This window comes from Lissotriton helveticus, chromosome 2_1 (genome assembly GCF_964261635.1).
Source record: "Lissotriton helveticus chromosome 2_1, aLisHel1.1, whole genome shotgun sequence".
Lineage (NCBI taxonomy): Eukaryota > Metazoa > Chordata > Amphibia > Caudata > Salamandridae > Lissotriton > Lissotriton helveticus.
In genome coordinates, this window is record NC_136059.1 from 1,176,968,961 (window position 1) to 1,176,992,667 (window position 23,707).

Below are 23,707 nucleotides of genomic sequence, written 5' to 3' on the forward strand. Positions count from 1 at the left end.
TAATTCTGTTCAGCAGCTCGGGCTGTAGTCGTGTTCACAAAATGAAAAATCCCCATAGACATAAACATGGGACCCCTCTGTTTTCTCGGCCCCCAGTTGACGGATCGCCCCTGAAGCTTTCAGCTCAACAGCTGAACCAAAAAGGGGAAATTTTTAGGATTCGTCAAGTGGTGCAAAAATTAATTGGCAATACAAAAAATGCTTTTCCTATTGAAAGTTTGGTTCTAACTGTAAAAACCTACTGGCGACTGAGAGAGAGAGGAAGGCTATAAATAGGGTGGTTTATGCCAGTCCTCTCTGTCCAGTGGTCTGTTGTTGTATCGTTCCTATATCTCTTCCACTCACTACAGCAGCTAGCTTGAGGCAGTAGGCAACTCACTGTAGTCATTGGATAGCTTCGCTTGTGAGTATGAGTGACAGGATTCTTCTCTTTTACAAATAGTACTTCCGCATAAAAAGTAGTTCTGTTTTTGAGACCCCCAACACATTTTTGCTTTCATCAATATTTGTAGAAATTAATGAGGGCCTGGCAGCGCCCCCAACAAGAAAATATTACAAAAACTAGCACAACACAAAATAAACATTGGCAAAGACAAAACGCTGGCAGCCCATGCCCGACCTATTGCCTGTGCCAATATTATTTCCCTCATGTTTGCTCACAAACTAACACTTCTAATTGGTTACTACTATCAAAGAGAGTGTCTTCCACTTTCAGTGGATACATGAATACCATTCTGGTTATCTTCCTGTGGTCTCACCTGACGCCACCCTCACCCTTCCTCTCTTCACGTGCTCTACGACACTGGTTGTTTAGGTAACATATTCAAGAGTAGCGCTCTCGTGATGCATTAGCACTGCATTGTATACAACAACAATAGGCTAACCACAGACTCCTGGGTAAAATCAATACTGCGGTTTACCTTGGGCGGAGATTGAGCAACAGATCTATTGGGCATTTTTCATGAGTCACGTTTTAGATGACGGGTCACTTGGATCACTTCACTTCATCCCCGCTTGTTTTGGATAAATGCCTTCTTGTCCCACTCAGAAATGACAGTGTTCACTGGTCTTCCCTTGTGACTGACGCTATCTGCGCCCTTTAAGAAGCAGAAAGGATCTGGTATATTGCACCTATGAAGGAGCTGTAGGAGGAAATGTTTGAGAAAAAGGGGGCTTTCTTGCTACCGCACCAGAAGAGCTGTGACGAGAGAGGGCGACCGAGCAGCAACAAATCACGACGCCAAGGACCCAAGGATTTGCATGCTTGAAACTAGTACACTGCAACCTGTCCCAGCAGGAACTACAACATGAGCCTCACCCTTCTCCAGTTACTGGTGATCTGTGCACTCCTGTCCGTGGGTAAGAAGACGGCCCTTTCCAACTTTTTCTTTTGTTTTGTTGCTCGGCTGTCTGGATTCAGCCACGATGGCTTTACCTTTTTATTTGGAGCTAAATCCCTCCAGTGCTACAAGTTCTCTCTGGGCAAGTACCGATTCGTTCAGGAGTCTTCCATGTTCAACACCACACTAATACCACCTGTGAATCGGTGCATTATCTATTACATTCTATCTCCAATTCATTTGACGGTTTGTTTTGATGGAACCTTTTTTTACAGTTTGATATAGCGCAAAGTTGGCTCAAAGGCATGAGAGCGCTCTGCACGAACACCAGATGAAACTACACAAAGTCAGATCTTTATTTTAGGCACAGAGGGATTAAATGATCTGCCCAGAATCACAGGATGTTGAGCCGACGCCGGGACTATTTTGATAAAATAATATGTTAGCCCACTATTATATTTGCTTATTTACACTCTGTATCTTATTTGGTTCACCATATGGAAATATAAAACTCATTATAGTCGTGAAAACAGTGCACTGGAAGAGTTTAATGTGATTTAACAGTGGCATGATTGGTTTTTAGAACGTAACTAATAAGGAGATGATGAATTACAAAGTTGAATTTACTTAAATAACTAATAGAGTGAATTATTTTTTGCGTGAGAAACCATAGATAGCAGTGTGCGAAGGGCTTCTCTGCAGCTGTAGCAGGTGACTTTCTTATTAAGTCGCTAGTATTCAGTACCCGAAACGGCAGGCAGACAACTTATCTGAAAGCCCTATAGGTAGACGTGCTATTTTTAATTTTGTATGTGCCCCGACATTCCTTACCGTTGTGTAAAAAGTTGATTGTAAGGATTAGCAGGGTCCTAGGGAAGGGGTGTTCAGTGTCCTCCTTGTCTGGGGTTATTGGGAGATGAGCAGGTGACAGCAGATGACATTGCATCATCACGCAACAGCCGTCCTAGTGAACAATTAGCATAAGGACTGGGAGTCCACAAAAAAGACATGGGGCCTCATTTATGAGGCCTTGCGTGAGTTTTGCGCTTCCGATGCGTCACTTTTTGTGACGCATCGGCGGCGTAAAACATGCCTCCTGATGCGCACTATTTACAAAGTGACGCATCTAAGCAGATTGTAAACCCCTGCGCTACATTATACCTGCGTCAGGTATAATGTATGCAGAGGGGGCGTTCACCCGCAAAAAGCCTCGTAGAAGTGACGCAGTGAAATCTACGAGATTTCACTGCGTCACTTTTAGGACGCTGTTGCGTCAAAATCTTGCGCCTGCCTCACAGCAGGCGTAAGACTGACGCAAGCCCTTTCACATGGGGCTTTCCCCATGTGAAAGGAAGCATTGCTGGAGTTGCTTCACTTTTGTGACACACTCCAGCAATGCGTCACTTTTGCGCCTACAGATACGTCAGAAATACTGACGTATCTGTAACTCCTTGCGACATGATGCATCATATTATAAATATGACGCATCAATCATGTCGCAGGGAGAGCGCAGTGACAAGTGACGCATCGCTGTTTTCAAGCAGCGATGCGTCACATTTCATAAATGAGGCCCATTGAGAGGGCTGTGCTACTAGATTAATATTGTTGGGCAATAGAATGAGGGCCCCATTCATGAGGTTTTGGAGCAGGGCAGCGCCACAGGGAACCTTGCTACGCTGCCCTATGTCAATTGAAAAGGGTAGGAATGCACTGTATCTAGGAGATTGGGCAAATTCCTGTCCTTTTTCACCGCTCCGACACACAATGGGCTGCCATGCGCCAACGCAGGCACCCTTGCACCAAGGTGCAAGGATACCCGCGTTACGGGGCTGATTGATTTTGTGCAGGAAGCTGCACAAAATAAATCAATTCAGGTGATCTCCTCGTTCCATGTGTGCTGCATTCATATAGAAAAAGGAAAAATGAAAACAATTCCCCTCGTTGCGCCACCCTAACGCCACCCCTGGGGTGGTGTTAGATTCTGAGGCATTCCCAGGTTTAAGAATGCTCATAAATCTTGAAATGCTTCAGATTCCAGGGCCTCATTTATGAGACCCTTTGGGTACTTTTGTGCCACTGGAATATAATTTTTTAGACATTCCGATGCCACGGCATATTTACAAGGGAACACCCTGAGCAACGCCCATGGAACGCCCCTTTCACAGAGTGTTCTGTGTAAAAAGGGCACATATTTACTAGGTCATGAAAAGTTACATAAAGTGGCTTCACATGGCCTTGTAAATTTTCAGCGGAACCGGAACGTCAAAAAAGTGACGTTCCGGTGGCGCAAATTTGCCCAAGGGACCTCATAATTGAGGCCCTGAATTTGGTGCAAGAGAAACCAGATTGCCAATAAGAATGCAAGACAAACTGGTGGGACTGGTGCTGGTAGTGAAAAGCAACAAGAAAGCGTGACTTCAGTTAACCCTAAAGTGGCATATTAAATTGCAAGTAAACTGTTCTAGTGATTTGGGTTTCCGTATTAGCAGAGGCCTCCCAATATACTTACATGCCAGTAAGATTTTTCAAAATTGGGAGGTAGAACAAACACTTTAAAACTGCAAAGACGAAGCTGATGCGAATAATGATTTATCTTGTTTATAGGTCCTACTCGATTTTTCCAAAACTTACCAGAGTTTGGTGTGCCACATCCATCTTGCATTTTTTAATAGCTCATGAAACAATGGAGGATTTATTTAAAAAAAGGGAGATGGTAAGGTTCCTGCTGTCAATGTAGAAAAAGGCCAGTACAGCGGCGCCAGTCTTACTTTCACCATACCCTGTTATTCCTACAATGTGCTTTATGTGCCTTAGGTATAATGACTTACAGCAAACAAATGATGGACGGAATGCTGACAATGCAAACATTCTCCCCCAGTCAAAAGATCTGGGTTAAATCCATCGTTCCTTGCCCACTACGTCACCCCAGTTTGGACCCAGCCACATGCAAATCAGCCTTGACCCTGTGCCTCATGGGAATAGTCCATACCGAACTGCCAGGCCAGGTCCTCCCTGGACCGGAAACAAGCATCCTGGGACCGGTTTCAGGGTTTGTCACCCTTCTTCAGCCAGGCTAGCTTGAATCCAGTGGCACAGTGAGCAAGGGACCCACGTCTGGGCACCCTCTGTAAGATAATTACTGGGACTTACAACCCACCTACCCTCCTCCCGCTATTTGAGTTACTGAATTTTTTGATTAATTTGTGCGGATGTTATGAATCCAAATTTTCTGAGTGAAATGATTTCCACAATTACAAACGAAATATGATTTTTGGTATTTTTGGAAAGCATAGCAATTACAAAATTGTAAATAAACCCCCTTAAATTCAAAATGTATCTAGTAAGCTTGCAATTAGGTAAAGAGAGGGTCAGAAAGTGAATTACCTATTTGCTTTTCCCTCTAAATAAGGCCAACGTTTAATGGGTGGTATCCAGAAGAGATCACAGGCCGCATTGTTTGATGGGAGTGCCTCAAATTTACATTGGGGCAAAACCCACATAGAGTGATAATGGAGGGCTACAGCAGGCGTACCAGAAATGGTCTGCACTTGCCTGCCCTGGAGCAACACTATACACACTAAATTATACTCACTTTGCAGGCCCCCTATGTATTTAAAACTGTTTTGTCTTTAATCTACTCTTCTTTGACAGCTAAAGCCCAAGTTGGACTAGATTCTTTAAAGAAAAAACCTGGGGCCTCATTTATGAGAAATGACGCATTGCTGCGTGAAAGCAGCGATGTGTCACTTCTCAGTGCGCACTCCTTGCGACATACCTGATGCATCATATTTAATGTATGACGCATCATGTCGCAAGGAGTTACAGATACGTCAGTATTTCTGACGTATCTGTAAGCGCAAAAGTGACGCATTGCTTGAGTGTGTCACAAAAGTGACGCAACTCCAGCAATGCTTCCTTTCACATGGGGCAAGTCCCATGTGAAAGGGTTTGCGTCATTCTTACGCCTGCTGTGAGGCAGGTGCAAGATTTTGACGCAACAGTGTCCTAGAAGTGACGCAGTGAAATCTCATAGATTTCACTGCGTCACTTCTACGAAGCTTTTTGCGGGGAAACGCCCCCCTGCATACATTATACCTGACGCAGGTATAATGTAGCGGAGGGGTTTACAAAGTGACGCATCTGCTTAGATGCGTCACTTTGTAAATAGAGCGCAACAGAAGGCATGTTTTACGCCGCCGATGCGTCACAAAAAGTGATGCATCGGAAGCGCAAAACTGACGCAAGGCCTCATAAATGAGGCCCCTGGTGTATGCATTCTCAACATTTTTAATAAACACTCAAAGAAGTTAATAGTCTGAGGGCCCACACTCAAATGTGCAGGAAATGAAAACTTACAGCTTTTGTATGGGTCCTGATGATCTTTAATGGCATGGTTAACATTTAACGCAAGTGTGAGAAACAAAAGTATTACACAGATAGAAGGCAATACATTGTGATGTAACTGTATACATTGAGAATGTTTTAGCAGTGTAAATGGTCTCTTTGGTGCTGATGTGAAAGTAACATTAAATTAATGGGATTTAGTGATGTATTGGTTGATTGATGATTCTTCTAGAAAATTTAAATAATGATTTATTCATTTATATCACAAAAATTGTACGTAGCAAGCAATCAGTCATGAAGTATTTCTGTAACACAATGTTTCAGTGGCAACATTGACAAAAAGATTGATGTGTGTTTCATGCCTTTGAAAGCGACATTTCGGTGTTCGTACTATTGGTCATTATAGATGACTGCAGTCATTACCATTGCTTTAAAGCCACTGAGCAGCCCAGCAATTACCGTTTCCTTCAAAGCACTCATCTTTTTTTTATTAAATTTTGCGGAATAATGTCTCTTCCTTATTCAAATCATTGATGTAACAATTAACATGCAGAATGCACTGGAAAAAAAAACAGCTTTTTCTGGTATTTACCAATGTTAAAAATAATTTTCTCATAGTGAAACCTTTTTTGAAAAAAAAAAATTTAGATTATATGTGGGTCACCTTAGAGGTATGACCTGCTTGAGATTTGGCCATCGTAAAGGAAGCAATTTTGGAAGGCCTATGCAAGAATCAAGTCTATCCTTCTTCATTTCGGGATTTTTACAGTTCAAATTTACATGGGACTTTAAGTAATGGCTTCGTTTAACATCAGTTTTCACTAGTCTGTCCTTTACTACTTTGTTTAAAAACAAGCACTGGCAAAGCCAATAGGCCCCACTTTAATTTGCTAAACGGTGCAAACAGCATTTGATCATAGCTTTGTTTGCATTGGTTATCGCCTTAAAGTCAGATGTATTTTTGCCAATTCTTGTACTCGGGCCCCATTCGGAGAGCAACGGGGCAAGAAGGAGCTACTGGGCTTTAGATGTGGAGGCTGGACTTGTTTGCCTCTGATGTCCAGAGGTTCGTCCTACTATAGCTCTGCAAACTGGGATAAATACAACCCCTTCAGCACTTGAATATCAGTGGTAGTGATGGCGATCAGTAATAGGCTTCTCAGGAATCTAGACCTATCCAGCAGTCCAATAACTGAATGGCCAACTCGGTGCTTTAGTTACATAAAAAAAGTACTTTAATACACACAAACTGAAAATGAAAATGGAATACCACGCACCTACAAAATTGTACTGGCGCTTGGGATACTATGCCTTGTCTAAAGCCCTCGCTTTCTCTCTTCTTCCCAGGCGTGCCTCCTTTCATATCTCTCGGAGGTCCCCTGGTAGCACATAAAGTCACCATGTGAAATAAATCAAGGCTTCGGTGTACATACACCACTTTGTTTGCAAATGTGCTCAGTTCAATGCAGTTACCTTTTAACATGTCTCATGACAAGCTCATCCCATATACATTTCTGCTGCTAGCAGGAAACTGGCAACATGCATTTCAGATCCCTCCCACATCTGCAGCAGATGTGGCCTTTGCTTCAGGTCACTTGACAATGGACAGCAGGCCACAATGCTCAGGTACAGAGCACACTTCTCATAAGCAGTAGCAGTGATGCCACAGGCACACTCTCGGTTTTGTGGCGACGACCACCAGGGACACAGTTCTTCCTTCCATACAGTGATGTCCACCTTGGGCATAACTCTTGGCTCTCAGTGGCAATTTCTATAATGGGTATAGCTCTGGTCTTCGGTGGCAACATCCACCATGCAGGCAACTCTTGATAATAGCGCAGAGTACCGGAGCGATCAGTTTTTTTGCACAAAGGCAGGGACAGCCATGGATCTGCGGTTCCCGCTCAGAACTGCACTCCAGATGACACTGCTTCTAAGCTCCCACATCACTCTCTAAAACCTTTCTCGGCCTCATAGAACCACAGCACTGGAATCTGGCTGTTCCTGGCACTCCGGGGACAGACAAACATCCTCCTGGGATGGTCGACCTCTACCCTATCTCAACAGGCTTCCAGACAGTTCAGGTCATAGGTATATCTCTTTAGCAAGTCGGGACTCCAGGTGATGCACCCTCATCTCTGGGAACCTGTCTGTATTGTAGGCGGAAGCTCTGGCTGCATCACAGTACTCAGAATACTCAGTGGTGCACTTGCTTTCTTGGTTGAAACGAGCTTAGACCTTGATGAACAAATGGACCAGTGACTCCTGTTGTTACACAGGCCAAATAGACAGGCTATGCTGACTCTCTATCTATACTTTGAGAATTGGTTTGCAGGTGGTTCTTCATTACAGTGTCTTCTCCAGGCTATTTCCAGACATGGCATTTGTAGACAGTGATGCGTCTCACAGCAGAGGACTCTCCAGCCTGATATACCATCAACAAAGGCACAAGAGGTGTGAGCTTTCTTAATTAATGTCACACTGACAGTGAATAGGAAAGAGGTAGGCCTCAGTTAAAGGATCCCTCTCACTCTGAACAACAGAGACTGCATTGCCACCGTTGACCCCCAATATTTACCACATGGCAAAACTACAGGAAGAATAATCTGCAGCTCCTCTCAGCAAAATATATATTTTAATTTCTAAAGAAGCCTTGTGTTGTGATCTACCATAAGTAGCCCAGTTGCATCTTGGTAGTTTCTTTATTAGATCTTGGTTCCTGGTTAGCATCCATGTAAAGCAGCGCCACCACGAGCAGCCCGTCTGCTGCTCAGCCCATCTTCAACTGTCACTCCTCACCACACAGGCACCCAAACATTCCAATCATCTGCATCCCACCAACATGCCACTCAAAACACTTACACTGGCTGAGCAGCTAGGAGCCAAGTAACACAGGAGAAACATTAATACATTGAAAGGATGTAGTATTTTTTTTATTTCAGTCTCTGTTTAAACGGGGGCGGATATGTTATATCCTCTTCAGTAAGACCACTTGTCACGCATGAGGCTGTATCCCATCCTCGTCGCCAAAATTATGTTGTGATGTACCAGACGTGTCCACGTTGTATCTTGGTAATTTCTTTATTAGATCTTGGTTACAGGTTAGCATCCATGTAAAGCAGCTCCACCAGGAGCAGCCTTCCTGCTGCTCAGCCCATCTTCAACTGTCACTCCTCACCAAACAAGCACCCAAACATTCCAATCATCTCCATCCCAAAAACATTTCACACAGAATAAACTCACATGGCTCAGCAGCTAGGAGCCAAGTGACATAGGAGAAACATTAATACATAGGCAGTATATAACACCTTGTCTCCTCTGTCCCCATTTCATTTGACAGTTTCAGGTCTCCTCCGGTCACCTTTAGGAATCTCAGCATTACACTTCCACTGTCAGGGAAAATAACCTCACTTCTCTCTTGTGCACAAGAACAGGGCATGGGCTTCCAAAATGAAAACCAAAGGCCACATTGCTCATTTCTCTTTGTATTGTAATTGTATTTATGTAGCACTTACAACACTTGATGAGGTGCTGAAGTGCATCCGGCAAGTAGCACATTACTCGAGAATCCAAGGTTAGGGACTGATACAATCGTTATTCATTATTGGGATTAGTCGTGTGCTCTTAAAGAAACCATTCCTTGCACTTACTCAAGTTGCTCTGTTATAGATTAAATTAACATGAGTTAGGAATGATAATTAGTGGGGGTTTGTGAGTTCATGCAAATGACTGGCAGGATAAATAGATAGAAGACATTGGGTATTGTTAAGTTGCAGGAGCTGTGCTCTCTGAAAAGTGGTGTGGGTAAGTTGGAGAATTTAAAAGATACAGCTTAGGGTAGATACCTATAACTGAGGATAGGCTAAAAGAGAGGAGACATTCAGAAGATGTAAGTTAAGGAGAGGGTCACTCAAGAGAAAAAAGGAGGTAACACTCCAAGGTTTCAGGTGCAGGTCAATTTTTCATGCAGAGTTTTTGGCTTATAGTTGGAGGAGGTGTTTTGAGATATCTTTAAATTTGAGGCTCACTCAAACGCATGATGCATGGACAGTCCCTCACAGATAGATCAAATACATAAACAGACACTTGAGGATGTTAGTGCTAGAACATGGGATAGCACAAAGAAGTAAAGGTTTACACAAGTATGCCAGTATAACTTCACTATAGTGACACAGATCAAAATGGTTGGTCACAGCTATAGATTCACAAAACACAGTATGCTATCAGCACAGTTCCACATGTGAGTCAATGCTTGGTGCACCCCTTTAGGCCACAGGGCAGGTCAAGAAACTCACTCATCTCAAGGGGCAGGCCTAGGCCTCTGCCCGCACCCTAGATTAGTGTGACTGGGGCCAAAATAAAAAAAACAGGATACCAGATACTCTCAGTTGAGCACTCGTGGTAGGTGAACACAGTTGTACACCATGTGGTGAAAATACATCCCAACACTTGTTATTCTGTCCCATGTACCTGTTATTGAAACTGCCAACAAGCAAAATACATACACCCCCTTCAAGTGTGACGCACAACACATTTTCATACTCATTCCACCAAAGAATTTGGCTTTTCAATGCTTGCTAACTAACAATCCTGCACACCAAACCATTTCATGTAATCATGTATCGTTTCAAATTAAATTGACACATTCTTTTTAACAAACAACCACAAGAAGGAGAAATAAGAAGAAAAGATTGTAACAGCATCATAAAAGTGAAACAGGCTATTTTTTTTAAAGCAACCCGTCCCTTGCTGTAAACATCAGATGCCATACAATCCAGTTTAAATAAACGTTGGAAAGACAACACAGGTCATAAGGGAATGAGGTATAGGAAAAGGGGTGTTAGCAGCATCAATGCTGTTCGATGGGAGAGGCTGACAAAAGCTACATCAAATAGCAACATTTTACTATCATATTGCACTCCGTCCCTTGTGTTAATACAAAGGAGTGAGCCTTCTGTTCTGCCCAGCTTTGTGTGAGGCATTGATTCTCACATGTGCTTTGTTTGAGATTGCTTTCATTAACTTCACTAGAAGGATTGAAGGTGCAAAGTGACATTCGTATTCACCGTCATAGAGATCACACACATGGGAGATGTGTGTGAGACAGTAGTAAAATACAATATCGCCCATGATAACTCATAAACAACACCACAGGGAGTGGGTCTTGCCACAGCAGGATACAACATGCAGGAGTAGTGATGGTATGGATAGTGCAGGGCCTGAAGAGATCTGTGACTACAAGAGGGCAGAGAGTCAGGTGAGGGAAGCTGTTAGGGGAGCAATGTGCAGTGGAAGAGAGAAAGGTCCAATAGTGGTTGATGGAAGGACAGTTTAACTGAAGTGCAGGAGAAGAAAGCATGTGGAAAAGGTCAAAACGGTGGCAGAGAATGTTTTGACAGAAGTGTAGATAGTGGATGTAAATAAGGGACCTATGGGAAGAGAAAGCAGAGGCATGTAATGGTTAGCAATGTGAAACACTAAAACACACATTCTAAGAAAACCAGTCTACAATTGTGCACAGTCGCTGGTTCTGTTTAAAGAGTAGAAGAGAGTTATCACACCAGGACTCTTGTAAACTACTAAACTGCATGCAGAATATCCAAATCTAAGGGGATAAGGCTGATGGTCATGTGAAGTCTTGAAGGCAAATTGGTTGCTCTTCTCCATATGGGAAACAACAATCCCTATGATGGTGAATCCTGTCATGAAGCAAGTCTGTAACTCTTACATCTTTAGATATCCTTTGTTAGTTCTTTTAAATGTATGACTTGTATCTTACAACAAGGTCTACTCAGCAGGGCTGACTCCCCATTATGAAGATACTTAGGCATCTGTCTAGGGTAACACACAATCTGAGGTACCACACACACTTGTGGCTGCATTGTAAGTGTTTTTCATGTTTAATTCTCTTGAAGTGCAGGTGTGACTATTTCCTACCTATCCTATTACTCTAAAAAGCACAGTCCTGTACATGTTCTTACATCATGTGTTTTTGAGTATCAGTAAAGTGTGGGGGTAACAAAGGCTTTGGATGAAAGGAGGAGACAGCAAAGTATCATTATACACTCAACATGGCCATCATAGTGTCAGGCTCAAATGTGACTGATGTCTTGAAAGACTAAAAAGTAGAGCTGTGATCTTGCAAGACACTAATTGGCAATTTTATTGCTCGTCCTTATTAATCCTGTACAGCTGCTATAGAATAGTCAGACTTGTACTTAAGCCTTTACAAATACATAAGCAAGCAAAGATCCTATATAATGTGCTTTACCTACATGCAGCCCACCTCCTAAGTATTCTACTTCTTTTGTGAGTCTGTTTACAACTGTTAGTGATGACCCCTAGAAGACCACTACCACCAAACTCAAAAGAAGGACTAGGGATGTCTAATAATGATGCACTAAACATACCTTTGACAGACTGAGCATCACCTGGAACAGGTGATTAACTGGATGGATTCCAGCTGCCTCAAGTTAAACAGGGACAAAACAGAGGTAATGATGACTGGAAATAATCCAGCACTCTGGGACCAATTCCTTGGACTCTTGTACTGGGGGAGCAGCCCCCCAACCTGAAGTAGAGAGCCTTGTCTTTATCTTGAATAAAGACCTGACGATAGGCCCTCAAGCTAAGAAGGTTGCTGGCACCTCCTTTCGCCTTCTAAGGGCTCTTTGAAAAACACTCATATGGCTTCTGCTGGAATGTCATAGAACAGTAGTACAAGGGTTGATTCTCTCTCATCTTGACTACTGCAATTCAATCTAGCTGGTAAACCCTGGGTATGTTTTCAGAAAGCTGTAGGTTGCCCAGAATGATGCAGCCAGAGTACTGATGGGCTTGTCCAAAACACAATCTGCCCATTCAGCCTTGGTGCAACTTCATTGGTTACCAAAAAACAAGAGATTCCTTTTTAAGGCCCTCAGGATCACCCACAAGATAAATCACCCCCATGGCCTACATATCCTCCAAAAAATTGTCACTCCTTATATTGCCCTCAGAGATCTAATGACCTCTTTCTACTGACCATCCCTAGCACCAGTGAGCAAGAGGCGGGGCCGTTCTTTCGGCTACCTGGTCTCCAAACTTTGCAAAACCCCTCAGATCCATCTAAGGTCAGAAAATGGTCTAGTTAACTTTAGGAAACAGCTGGAGATGTAAGTTTTCACCCGAGCAGTGTAAATCCTCACATTTCTTCACTTTGTTCTGCCAGCACCTGTTACTGGGTGGCTGTGCACTTTATAAATATTTTTCTATAATAATAATAATTAATGGTGAATACACTAGTCTAATGAATGCCATAGAAATCTTCTTTTTAGGTAAGATAATATATGTAATGATGAGCACAGCTGCTGCCATTCAAAAATGGCTGCTACTTTGTTCTCCTACAAACAAGTTGCTCTACCACTTCAAGCCACTCTGTCCATGATATCTTAAAAGACAGCTTACCCTACTAAAATCACACAAGCCACATACAAATTCTGAATTATCATCTACAGAAGCATGTAAACACAATATAATTCTTTACAGTTCTTATTTTTTAATAAAATGATTTGTTTCTTTTATTTTGTATTCACTTTTTTCACAATAAAACAAATTATTTCTTTAAACAATAGCACCTAAAAGAGTGGATTTTCAAATACGCTGTTTCATTATCACATGGAATGTATTCCTTTTCAGAGGGAGGATCTTTTGGCATGACTTTCCATGTGAAGCCAGTTAGTCCCTGCCTTCTGCGGCTGTTTGAATAAAACAAAATTGCCTTGTGCTTTGAGATGGACATTATTAGGTCGATTCCGATCCGGTAAAATGCGCTCCGAATCGTCGTGCGGAGAGTTTTTTCCCCATACGAATCGTACCCGTAGACGTCCCGTACGTATGACGAAGTACGATCCGTACCAGGTGCCAAACTCCGTACGAGTCGTACAGGACTCCGTACGACTCAGATCTCCGTACGAGTTTCACTCGGAACCGGCTGTACGTGACATCACTATGGTTCGCGGCTGGTTTTTACGACCCAGCAAGTACGATCCGTGTCGGGTACGCGCCGTACGACCCTTTTCCTACGGGAGCCGAAAACAGTCGTAAACGCAGAGTTCGCACCGAAACAGGTACGAAACGCCCCCCCCGGGTACGGCACGTACCCCCCATGATCGCAGGGGTACGCGCTGTACCCCTGTGATCATGCGGGGTACGTGCCGTACACCCAGCGTACATGGGGTACGCACCGTACCCCATGTACGGTGGGTGTACGGCACGTACCCCATGTACGCTGGGTGTACGGCACGTACCCCGCATGATCACAGGGGTACGGCGCGTACCCCTGCGATCATGGGGGGTACGCGCCGTACGGTGTGTAGGTGATCGTGCGCTTTTCCGTACGAATCGACGTGTTCCGTACGAATCGCGCCCGGGTCGGACGATCGGGATCGGAATCGTCCGGTCGTACGGCGTCCGTACGAGTCGTACGGAAACAGCTCCGGATTCGAATCGTACAGACGGGGATTTTACCGGATCGGAATCGACCTTTATGTCTATGGGTGGACTAATAGACATAATACTTGCTCATACCATAGGAACATGACAGCGAGGAAGAATTAAACCTCTGCATTGATCCAAAATGTAAATGACATATTATTCAACTAATGACTGAAGGATGCTGACCGAATGCTCCTTTGTCAATATTTTTATCTTTCTTCATGTTCATGACACAAGGCCTTGGCTAATGCAATGCTTATAGTCAATTCATTTAATATTTGCTATAGAATGATTTAGAGCAAATAAAACACTTGGTTGGTATGCAGCGTGAAGCTAATAGGGTAGATACATTGGTCATTGACCTGTATTATGTGGAGGTACAGGATCAAAGTTAGAAGTTTGATGGCCCTAAAGGATGTATATTGTAGCTTTATTTTAAAACATTTCAATTTGTGTCTATTTGTGATTTTTTCTTTTACTATATGTTGGGATGAGAATGCCCCTTGCATGGTATACCAGCAAGTTCCCCTGCTCAGATTTCCCGACATATGTATCTGGTATCTTGACTTTCATTTTGCCCCTAGCATTGTAATAATCTAGGTATGAGTCAGAGGCCAAGGCCAATCCCTTACTATGTAATTCATGGCCCTGTCCTGTGACCTGGAGGAGGGCACCGTGTTTGCACCCATAATGGACAGAGGACTACTGTCTCTGCCAAGGTTATAGAAAATAAAGCAGTGGGGCAGTATACTGTGTTTTGAGATTAATAGTGTGATTAGAACTGTTCATCTGTGTCACTGAGACTGCGCTAAAAGTTTGACCGTTATTTGAGTGCCCAGTACATTGATGTGACATCGTATGCATATGTTGAATACAGATGGATACCATTAGAAATTCTGTGAAGAATTTGTTATCAATGGACCTCACTTTTTGTTGTGCAAGGTAAGGACATTTCTAGGTGAGGCATGCCTTCTTGTCTATCCCTAAATATTTCTACAGAGAGGCTGAAGACAGTCAGATGCAGAAACTTCACATTTCATTGTGCACATGTCATGGATGCTCTAGTTTACAGACAGTCCTCGGGGCCCCTGTTGTGAGAAGCAGCATTCTAGATGGAGGCTGATTCTTGAGAGCAGCCTGAGAAGAAAACTTGAAAAGATAACCACCAAAACTGGTTCTGAAGGTTGAAACAGTAGATGCGCATCTCCTGCATAGAAAATGTTTATAAAATTTGAAGCCAAGCCACCCCACTTTATTCCACTTCCAAACCCGTCACTACTGGGGAAGGAATTGATCTGCAGAGGCTGCTGTGTGTCCAGGGCTGGTGGCTGTCTGACAGACCGCTTCCCTCCCATAGGTGAACTAACATCACCTGAAATCTGCACCTTCAGCTGGATGAGCTGATGGTCTCCCTAGTACCTGGAAGCCTGTTTGCCTGTCTTCTGAGAGTGGGAAAATGTTTGCCTGACCCTGCAGGAGGAGACACAGTCCAAATGTTTATGGCCGGTGTATCCCTGGATGGAGGGACACCCAGAAAAAGTTGACAGTTCGAGAATGAAGCAAGGAGCAAGCGTGCTGCAGAAGTTCAACCGGTCTTTCAGTCGGTCACAGCAGGAACTGAAAAAAGGCTAGTGGAACACTTTGGTGTAGGTACCTTGCTGCGCTTCCCTTCGCCAAAATGCCATACATGAGGCCCTTAGAGACTAACATCCTACTAACCAGGGGTAACAACAAGTGATACACAGCAAGCTGATTGCTCATTTCACTAGTGGGGCACCAGAGAGACTCATTCATACTCCTTTCATAATTAATTGAGAGACATGTTTTTCAATGGTCCCCAAGGCGATGATAGCACAAGGGGGGATCAGCAGGTTGCACCACAAGGGACAATTGTAATAAGGATGACTGTTCTATATTCAGGATTGATTTTCTAAAAAACACAAGCACAGGCCTGACATTGATATCATTGTCTGTGATTTGATTGTTGAGTGAGTTCTGAGCTCACTTTCCCCATACTACCTCTCTGAGAAGCCTTTGACTGGTCGTCCTCACTACCACAAGAGTTACATGCAGAAAGAGTTAGATTTGATCCAGTTTGCAGAGCTTCAGTAGGATGGACCCCACAACACCAGTGACAAACGACCCCAACCACCATGGTTGGCTCTCAGTAGCCCCTGTATGGCCAGTCTGCCCCACACACGAACAGGGTATAACACTCTATTTCTTAACTGTTTAATTATGTATTTATATATATATATGTATATATATATAAATATATCACTGCTCCAAGATTGCACCGAGTCCTTGCACTCACGGGCGGGTGCTCCCCAGCGGATGGTGCCCTCCGCAATATTCTCGCTCCAAGATTCCAGCGGTACTCCGCTGGATGGTACCATCGACAAAGGTGAATGCCGAAACGCGTCTGGACACCGTGAGCTCTCTAATAAATCTTTTGAGCTCGCCACCCTGAGTGCTTGTCTTCTGTGCGGGGAGTACCGCTGGAATCTTGGAGCGAGAATATATAAATATATATATATATATATATATATATATATATATATATATATATATATATATATATTTGTGAAAATGTGCACGATACACAAACTTGTTCAAGTGTTGTAATGCAAGTGATTTTTTTTATTGTGCGAATTTTGTAAATTATGGGCTAGAAATATTTGTTTGAAGTTGAGGTATGTATTCTTCTCAGCGACAGAAAACAATTATACACTGAACAAATTGCATGTTGAAAATCTGCGTTCCCATAGATAACTCACACGCAAGATTGTCTGAAACTTAAACATGCCTTGGAAACATTCTAAGACGAATTTTAAAAATAGTATTAAAACACTGTCTTCATTTTGCACCAGCAGGAATTACTGCAAGTCTAGAATTGCGCTGCCAGTGCATCAAGAAGATGGCTGACTTCATCCCTACCACACAGATCAGCAAGATTGAACTTATACTGGCAGGAGCCCACTGTCCCAGGGTAGAAGTCATGTAAGTAACTGCTTTGTCGTTTAAGAGAAACTTACATTCGCTTCGTAAGAGCAGGAGAATGCCTTTTATGTTTTTAAATGAAGTATCAGTTCAAGTTCAAGTTCAAAAGACCTTTATTCGAATTCATTAAAATTCATAAAAGTACCGATCAAAATTACATCACACAATAATAATATATATACATACAAATAGTAAACATGACATATGACATTAGATTCCATACAGTGACAATACAGTATACCTCAATTCATTATACTACGTTCCCATTGCGACACAGATCAAACTAGTTACTATATTCAGGGATTTTCCATCGTTTTACGTGCTTGTATAGCTAATCTTAAAAAAGAGGTTGTACGAAAAGTTAATTCATCACTGTCCAAAGCAATTAGCATACAATATGAGTCTTTAAGTGACAGTGGTCTGAATTTTTTAAAATACGGAGTTAAAAACCATTTGATGAATTTGAGATAAAATTTACAGAAAAATAAAAAGTGCAAATCATCCTGTGAGCTCACACCATCACATGGACATAAGATAGAGTCAGCACTATGGCAATATCCCAGTGGAAAAGACAGCATAAATTTTACAGTGCCTGCCCTTAAACGGAACAGTAATGATCGCTCCCACCCAGTCATAGGCAGGGAGAGATAGGGTGGCAGAGTTTGACTACACAGTCCATTTCCTATATATTTACTGACACTTGATTTTTGTGATTCGCTTCTTATCCTTTCACTATTATAAAGTGCATATAGTGCATGTTTGACCTCATCTTTGTCCTTTGGTTCTATTGTCATGGGATCGTTGAACAGGGTACCTCTGTCAACTTCATTGAGTGATTTGGATACTTCCAAGAACCATGGGATCTTCATTCATTCTTCAAACTGAAGCAGATTGGCGCAGTACTGCCAATCTGCTTCAGTTTAGGAGGAGCCTGAAGACTTGGCTTTTTAATTCCTAGTTTGTTTTTTATTAAACTGTTTCTTTCTCTTCCTTTTAGGGTTTTGTGTTTTAGCTGTGTTGTGTTACTTTTATGAGCCACGGGTGGAAAAGCGTCGGGACACTCCTTTCGAGTAGCCGTACGCTATACAAAAACAACGTAACATAACATAACATAACATTCCATGTGCACAACTTAAGCAATCTTTTATAATGTTTTGTGTGAGAGCAGCAGCATCATTCCTCCAGATTCTAATCCAGAACAGTGCCGGTCTTGCTCTGATAAAATCACTTATGTGTGGTAAATTTAATTCATTATGACAAATAAAATTGGATGAGGAGATCGGTGCGCCCAACACTTTTCTGCAGAAGCGATTTTCCTCCCTTTGGATGCAGAGGCTGTTTCCTGATCCCCATACCTCTGCTCCATACGTGGCAACAGGTGAGCACTGTAGTTTAAAAATCTTTAAAATAGCCTTAGTGGCACCTATTCTCTTTGGGCGAGGGAGACTCAAGACAGAGTTGTTGGCTTTCGAGAACTTGCTCGTGGCGTGGGCCAAATGCCCACTCCACGAGCCGTTCGCAGCGAAAACCAACCCTAAGTAAGGAAATCTAGGGACAGATTCCAGTTCATCTGTGCCTATTTGAATAGTATTGAGTTTCCTTTTGCCGGGGCCACAGGAAATGATAAAAGATTTTTTTAAATTTACCCTCAGGTCTAGATCCTCCATAAAATTTACAAAACTATTTACAAGCAGACGAAGAGCATTAGGGGTGCGGGCCATAAGCACCGCATCGTCTGCGTATAGAAGCGCTGGAAGTTGTTTCCCTAAAATAACTGGGACATCTGTAGTGACTTTTTTCAGACAGGTGGATAATCCGTTAATATAAATAATGAACATCAGGGGTGCTAAAACGCACCCCTGTCTCACCCCCCTTCCTATATCAATGGCTCCTGATACCTCTCCACCCATCCCAATACGTACCCGTGCTTTCAGGTCGGTATGGAGATAGGCTAAAAAATTTACAAGGGTATTATCAAGACCATTAATTGAAAGGATAGACCAGAGCTTCAATCTATTCACAAGATCGAAGGCAGATGAGAGATCCATAAACGCAAGATAAGTGGGGCATGAGCGGGCAATACTATATTTGTCAATTATTAATTTTAGGTTTAGGCATTGCTCCACAGTTCCAACCCCACTACGGAACCCCATCTGACAGGGGTCTAAAAAGTCAGTGTCAATTGCCCATTCCAGTACTCTGTGGTATATTATGCGCCCCAATACTTTTAGCGTATTGTCCAAAAGGGAGATAGGGCGATAATTTGCAGGGTCAGACCTATCTCCCTTTTTATAGATTGGCACAATAATGCTGGTTGCCCATGTAGACGGCATGCTTGTTTTTGGAAGGCTATTAAAGATATTAAGAAATATGGGTGTCCACAAATCGGCATCATATTTAATAATATCAATGGGCAGGCCATCAGGTCCGGGCGCCTTATTTCCCAGGCTTTCTTTTATAGCTAATTTAACTTCATGTTCCAAAATTTGTAAACCACTTGATTGGTCAGGAATAAGAGGAGAATGCTCCTCTGGGGGGGCAGCATAAATTCTAGAAAAATGGGTCTCCCAAGCTGCACTTGTTATGTTACAGCTAATTTGGGTGAGCTTCTTTCCCATTTCCCTCGTTTTTCTAACGGCAGACCAAAACGGGCCACTGCCACCCAAGTTTGCGCTGATTACCAAAGAGTCCCATTGTTCAGAAAGCAAATTCGACTTCCGTTCAAGTATTTTGGCTTTGTAATTTTTCCTAGCTAATTGAACGGTAGCTTTACACCTTGGTTTTGTAAGGAGGGCCTTTCTTAATTCTCTGTTTGCCAAGGAGCAAGATGAATCAAACCACCTTGGCTCTGTGCCTTCCTTAGGTAATGGGACTGACAAGAGATTTTTAATTGTTGAGCACAAAACTTCGAAATCAGCAATTAGTTGGTCACAATTATCGCTTGGGAACAAACAAGAGTCAATCAAATGTGGGTATAGTGTTTGTATGCTATCTAAGATAGCCCCACAATCTATTCCACTCCATTTTAAACGAAGGCCATCAATTGATGGGGTAATGTCCCTTGCACCATTTAGTTTCGCAAAAATCGGACTTGGGGCAAAATCCAAAATTACAACCAAAGGATTATGGTCGCTAAAGGATGTATGTATCACAGAAGTTTTAACTATACAATCAGTCAACAATGGTGACGTAAATACATAATCAATAGTGGAACTACTGTCCCTACCAATATACGTTGGAACGTAAGGGGAGGCAGAGTTATGTCCTATTCTCAGGGCGTCAGCCAAATCAAATTCAGTGAGTAATTTGGACAATTCTGAACCCCTGCGCTCTGCTGGATCAGAGGAGATCTGATTTCCTGATCCAACACTCACTGCTAATTTTGCATTGAAATCGCCCCCTATTAAAATACCTGATTTGTTATCTACTGAAAGGGAGCATTCCAATGTACTTAAAACCTTGAATAATGCCATAAAGTTCTTGTTCGGTACATTATAAAAGTCATTATTATAAAAATTTATTAAATAAACTGTGGTCTTTGACTTCAACTTATATTCTAGAAACTGGATATTGGGATTAACAGGACCATCATTCTGCAGGTTTCTGATTGTACCGCCTGCAAGGATCTTAATTCCAACAAATAGGCCACCCACTGCTCGGCCGAAACTCGGTTTAGGTGAAGTTAGGCTGAAACAGTGGTAGCCCTCAATATATAAATCTCCGACAGCCCATGTTTCTTGAAACATAAGAATATCCGCATCATTAATTATCTCCATCCATGCAGGGTCCAAGAGCTTAGGTTCTAATCCTGCGACATTCCAATTTAGGATTGATAGTCCATGGATATTACAACATTTGCCTGGCCTTACCCCAGCACTCCCTGCTTCCTCAAAAGTCGTGTTAACAACAACAGGGAGATTACAATTGGCAGACACCGGCTCCATAGTTTCCAGTGTGCCATCCAAAACCTGGTGGTCTATGGCTAATGTTGGGTATTCCTTTTGTATGCTGACTGTGGCTTGGCTAGGAATATCCATGTTAGGCATTGAAACCAGTCAATCCTGTTCATCCAAGTTAGAAAAATATTCAAATCGGTTATGTGTAGGAATGTTGAACATTGACCTTACTTCAGTTAATGGCTGGAACTGGTGGGGGTCATAGAGGTCAGAAGCAGGATAAGACATATCTCTACAGTTATATTGGTGCATGTTTGAGAATTGAAAATGATGATGCGGGGGGTGGGAAAAGGGTGCTGACATTGGGATCTGATTCCGCCAATTGTGGCCATTAAAGTGGCCAGAGTCCTGTTTTTGTAAGAAAAGCGGTGATTTGATCCTCGCACCAAAATTCAAATCTTGATGAGTGGTGATGGGGTTGTTCATCATAACTTGTTTAGGAGGTATTAAGTGTCTGTAAAAATAGCCTAGTGGAAGGAGTGTGGTGTTGAATTCATGTGTTGAGGGTAGTGGGGCATTTGCTAGAGTTTTCTCTGCCCATTGTGGGTTCTTAAAATTAATTGTAACACAATCACCCTCAAACTTTTTTCTTAGTGGGCCTATCCAACCCACTCTCTGGGTATTCATAATCTCCCTTCCACCTTCTATGGGATAGTTGCAGTTTGCAATTAACCAATGTAAGGTTTTATTTTTAAGGGATATAGGAGTTTCCTCTTGGTCCTTCCTTAATTTGGAAACATTAACTAGAACAAGGACATAGGCCCCGCACTCTGGTGGAAGGTTAATGCGGGAAGGAACCTGAGTAGCTGTTTTCCGCAACGGTTGGACCGAGGTTGGGGCATTCACAGGGTTTAGAGGGTGGCCCACCATAGTCACACTAGTCTGTTTGGTATTCTGATCCTTCCTTGTAACTAGGGCTGCATTATTACAGTTAGCTGTTGGTTGGCTAACACTTATCCCTTTCGGGGGTGCTGGTGGAGGTTTGGGTGTAATGACTGTATTTGTAGTTGATGCTTGGGGGGTATTAAGTACGGGACCCACTGTTTTGGTGGAAGTGGATTTTGTTATATTATTTACAGTATTTGTTGTGGATAAACTCTTGATGGGAATAATTAGTTCAGCTATTTGCTTTTCTATCCGGGTGAGTCTGCTTTCAATGGGGGATAGATAGATGCTGAGGAGTTCACCCAGTTTAGCCAACATAAAGTCGGTTACTGCTATGGTGTTATCATCATTTAATGTACCATCCTCCGCTATTATCCCACCCTGCTGCTCCTCCTCTCTTTCTTCATCCTCATTACCCTTAGTATTCTCCTTTGCCCTGCTTGTATTTGGGTTGGAATTAGAGTTGACATTACTCCCAGCTTGATTGTGTTTACTAACCTTCGAGGGTTGGGGTTTGAGTGCGTGTTGTTTTTGAATGGCACCCTCACGTCTGCCCCTTAATTCCCTCGTGTTTTCTGCTGGTACAATTTTGGGGGTAGGGGTCATATATAAATCCGGGGTCTTCTCTAGGTCCGTGTCAGTATCAGTGTCAGAATCTATCACGGGGATAGAGGCGGAGAGATTTACTACGTTAGGGATAGTATGAATATCGACGCTCGTGTGTAATAAGGGTCTGATGTTAACTGGCAAAGCCTGGGCAGGTGTAGTAGCAGAGGCAATGAGTCCCAGGGAGGAACGTTTAGCATTGGCAAGATCTTGTGAAACCCTACGTTCAAGAAGAGATATACCCTGGTTTATGGCATCATTGGCCTTGATGATAAAGTTATCGATAGGGCCAGTTTTGGAGCTACCCCCTGCAGCTGCTGTTCTACTGCGACTCCCCCTTGGAGACATGCTGGCAGTAGCTGGTAGTATACTGCGCCTATCGCAAAATGTAATCACAGTTAGAGACTTATGAGGGACTTCAATATACAAATATACGCAGTTATACACAGTTACCCAGATACCTGGGGCACAATATAATAATAAATATCCACTCAAAATCGATGTCAAGTCACAAAAAATGGCTAGTAATCAATGAGTTCATACACCCAGGCCACATGTTAGTTGAATGGGACAGTACACCTTAGTCCTCAGAGCAACTACCCAGAGTCGATGTCAGAATCAGAACTGTCAAGTACCTTTGGGTTAAGATGTTAGAGGACTGCGCCCGTCCCGACCTCCTCCGGCCTCTGAGGGCAACAGAGGGCCCGCCCTTGTCCCGGGCTTCTCCCGCGCGCGACTCGCGTGGCGAGATGGGTGTCAGCGTTTTTGTAGTGCCTCCGGGCGCTCCTAGCGCGTCACAGGCGCGCTGTCCCACAGGCTGCTGGGAAGTGTGGTCCTGGGCTGGAGATTGCTGCCGCCGTTCACCTCACGGCACCGCCCGATGGCGTCCCGGTAAGTTTTTACAAGAACTGGTGTCCCCCCTGGCCTCGTGGGGGTCAGCGTTTTTGTAGCGCCTCCGGGCGCTCCTAGCGCGTCACAGGCGCGCTGTCCCACAGGCTGCTGGGAAGTGTGGTCCTGGGCTGGAGATTGCTGCCGCCGTTCACCTCACGGCACCGCCCGATGGCGTCCCGGTAAGTTTTTACAAGAACTGGTGTCATAACT

General features: G+C 43.2%; 1 protein-coding gene across 1 annotated transcript in view; it reads left to right on the forward strand.

Annotated features, from left to right (window-relative positions):
- Positions 1 to 1,058: 1,058 nt before the first annotated feature.
- The window catches only part of LOC144820223 (uncharacterized), a 72,412-nt gene continuing 49,763 nt past the window's right edge, over positions 1,059 to 23,707 (forward strand). Inside the window, exons 1-2 of the mRNA XM_078677824.1 lie at positions 1,059 to 1,359; positions 17,033 to 17,159. Of these exons, the coding sequence (XP_078533950.1) occupies positions 1,308 to 1,359; positions 17,033 to 17,159 (179 nt within the window). The 5' untranslated portion in view covers positions 1,059 to 1,307. The remainder of the gene's footprint in view (positions 1,360 to 17,032; positions 17,160 to 23,707) is intronic.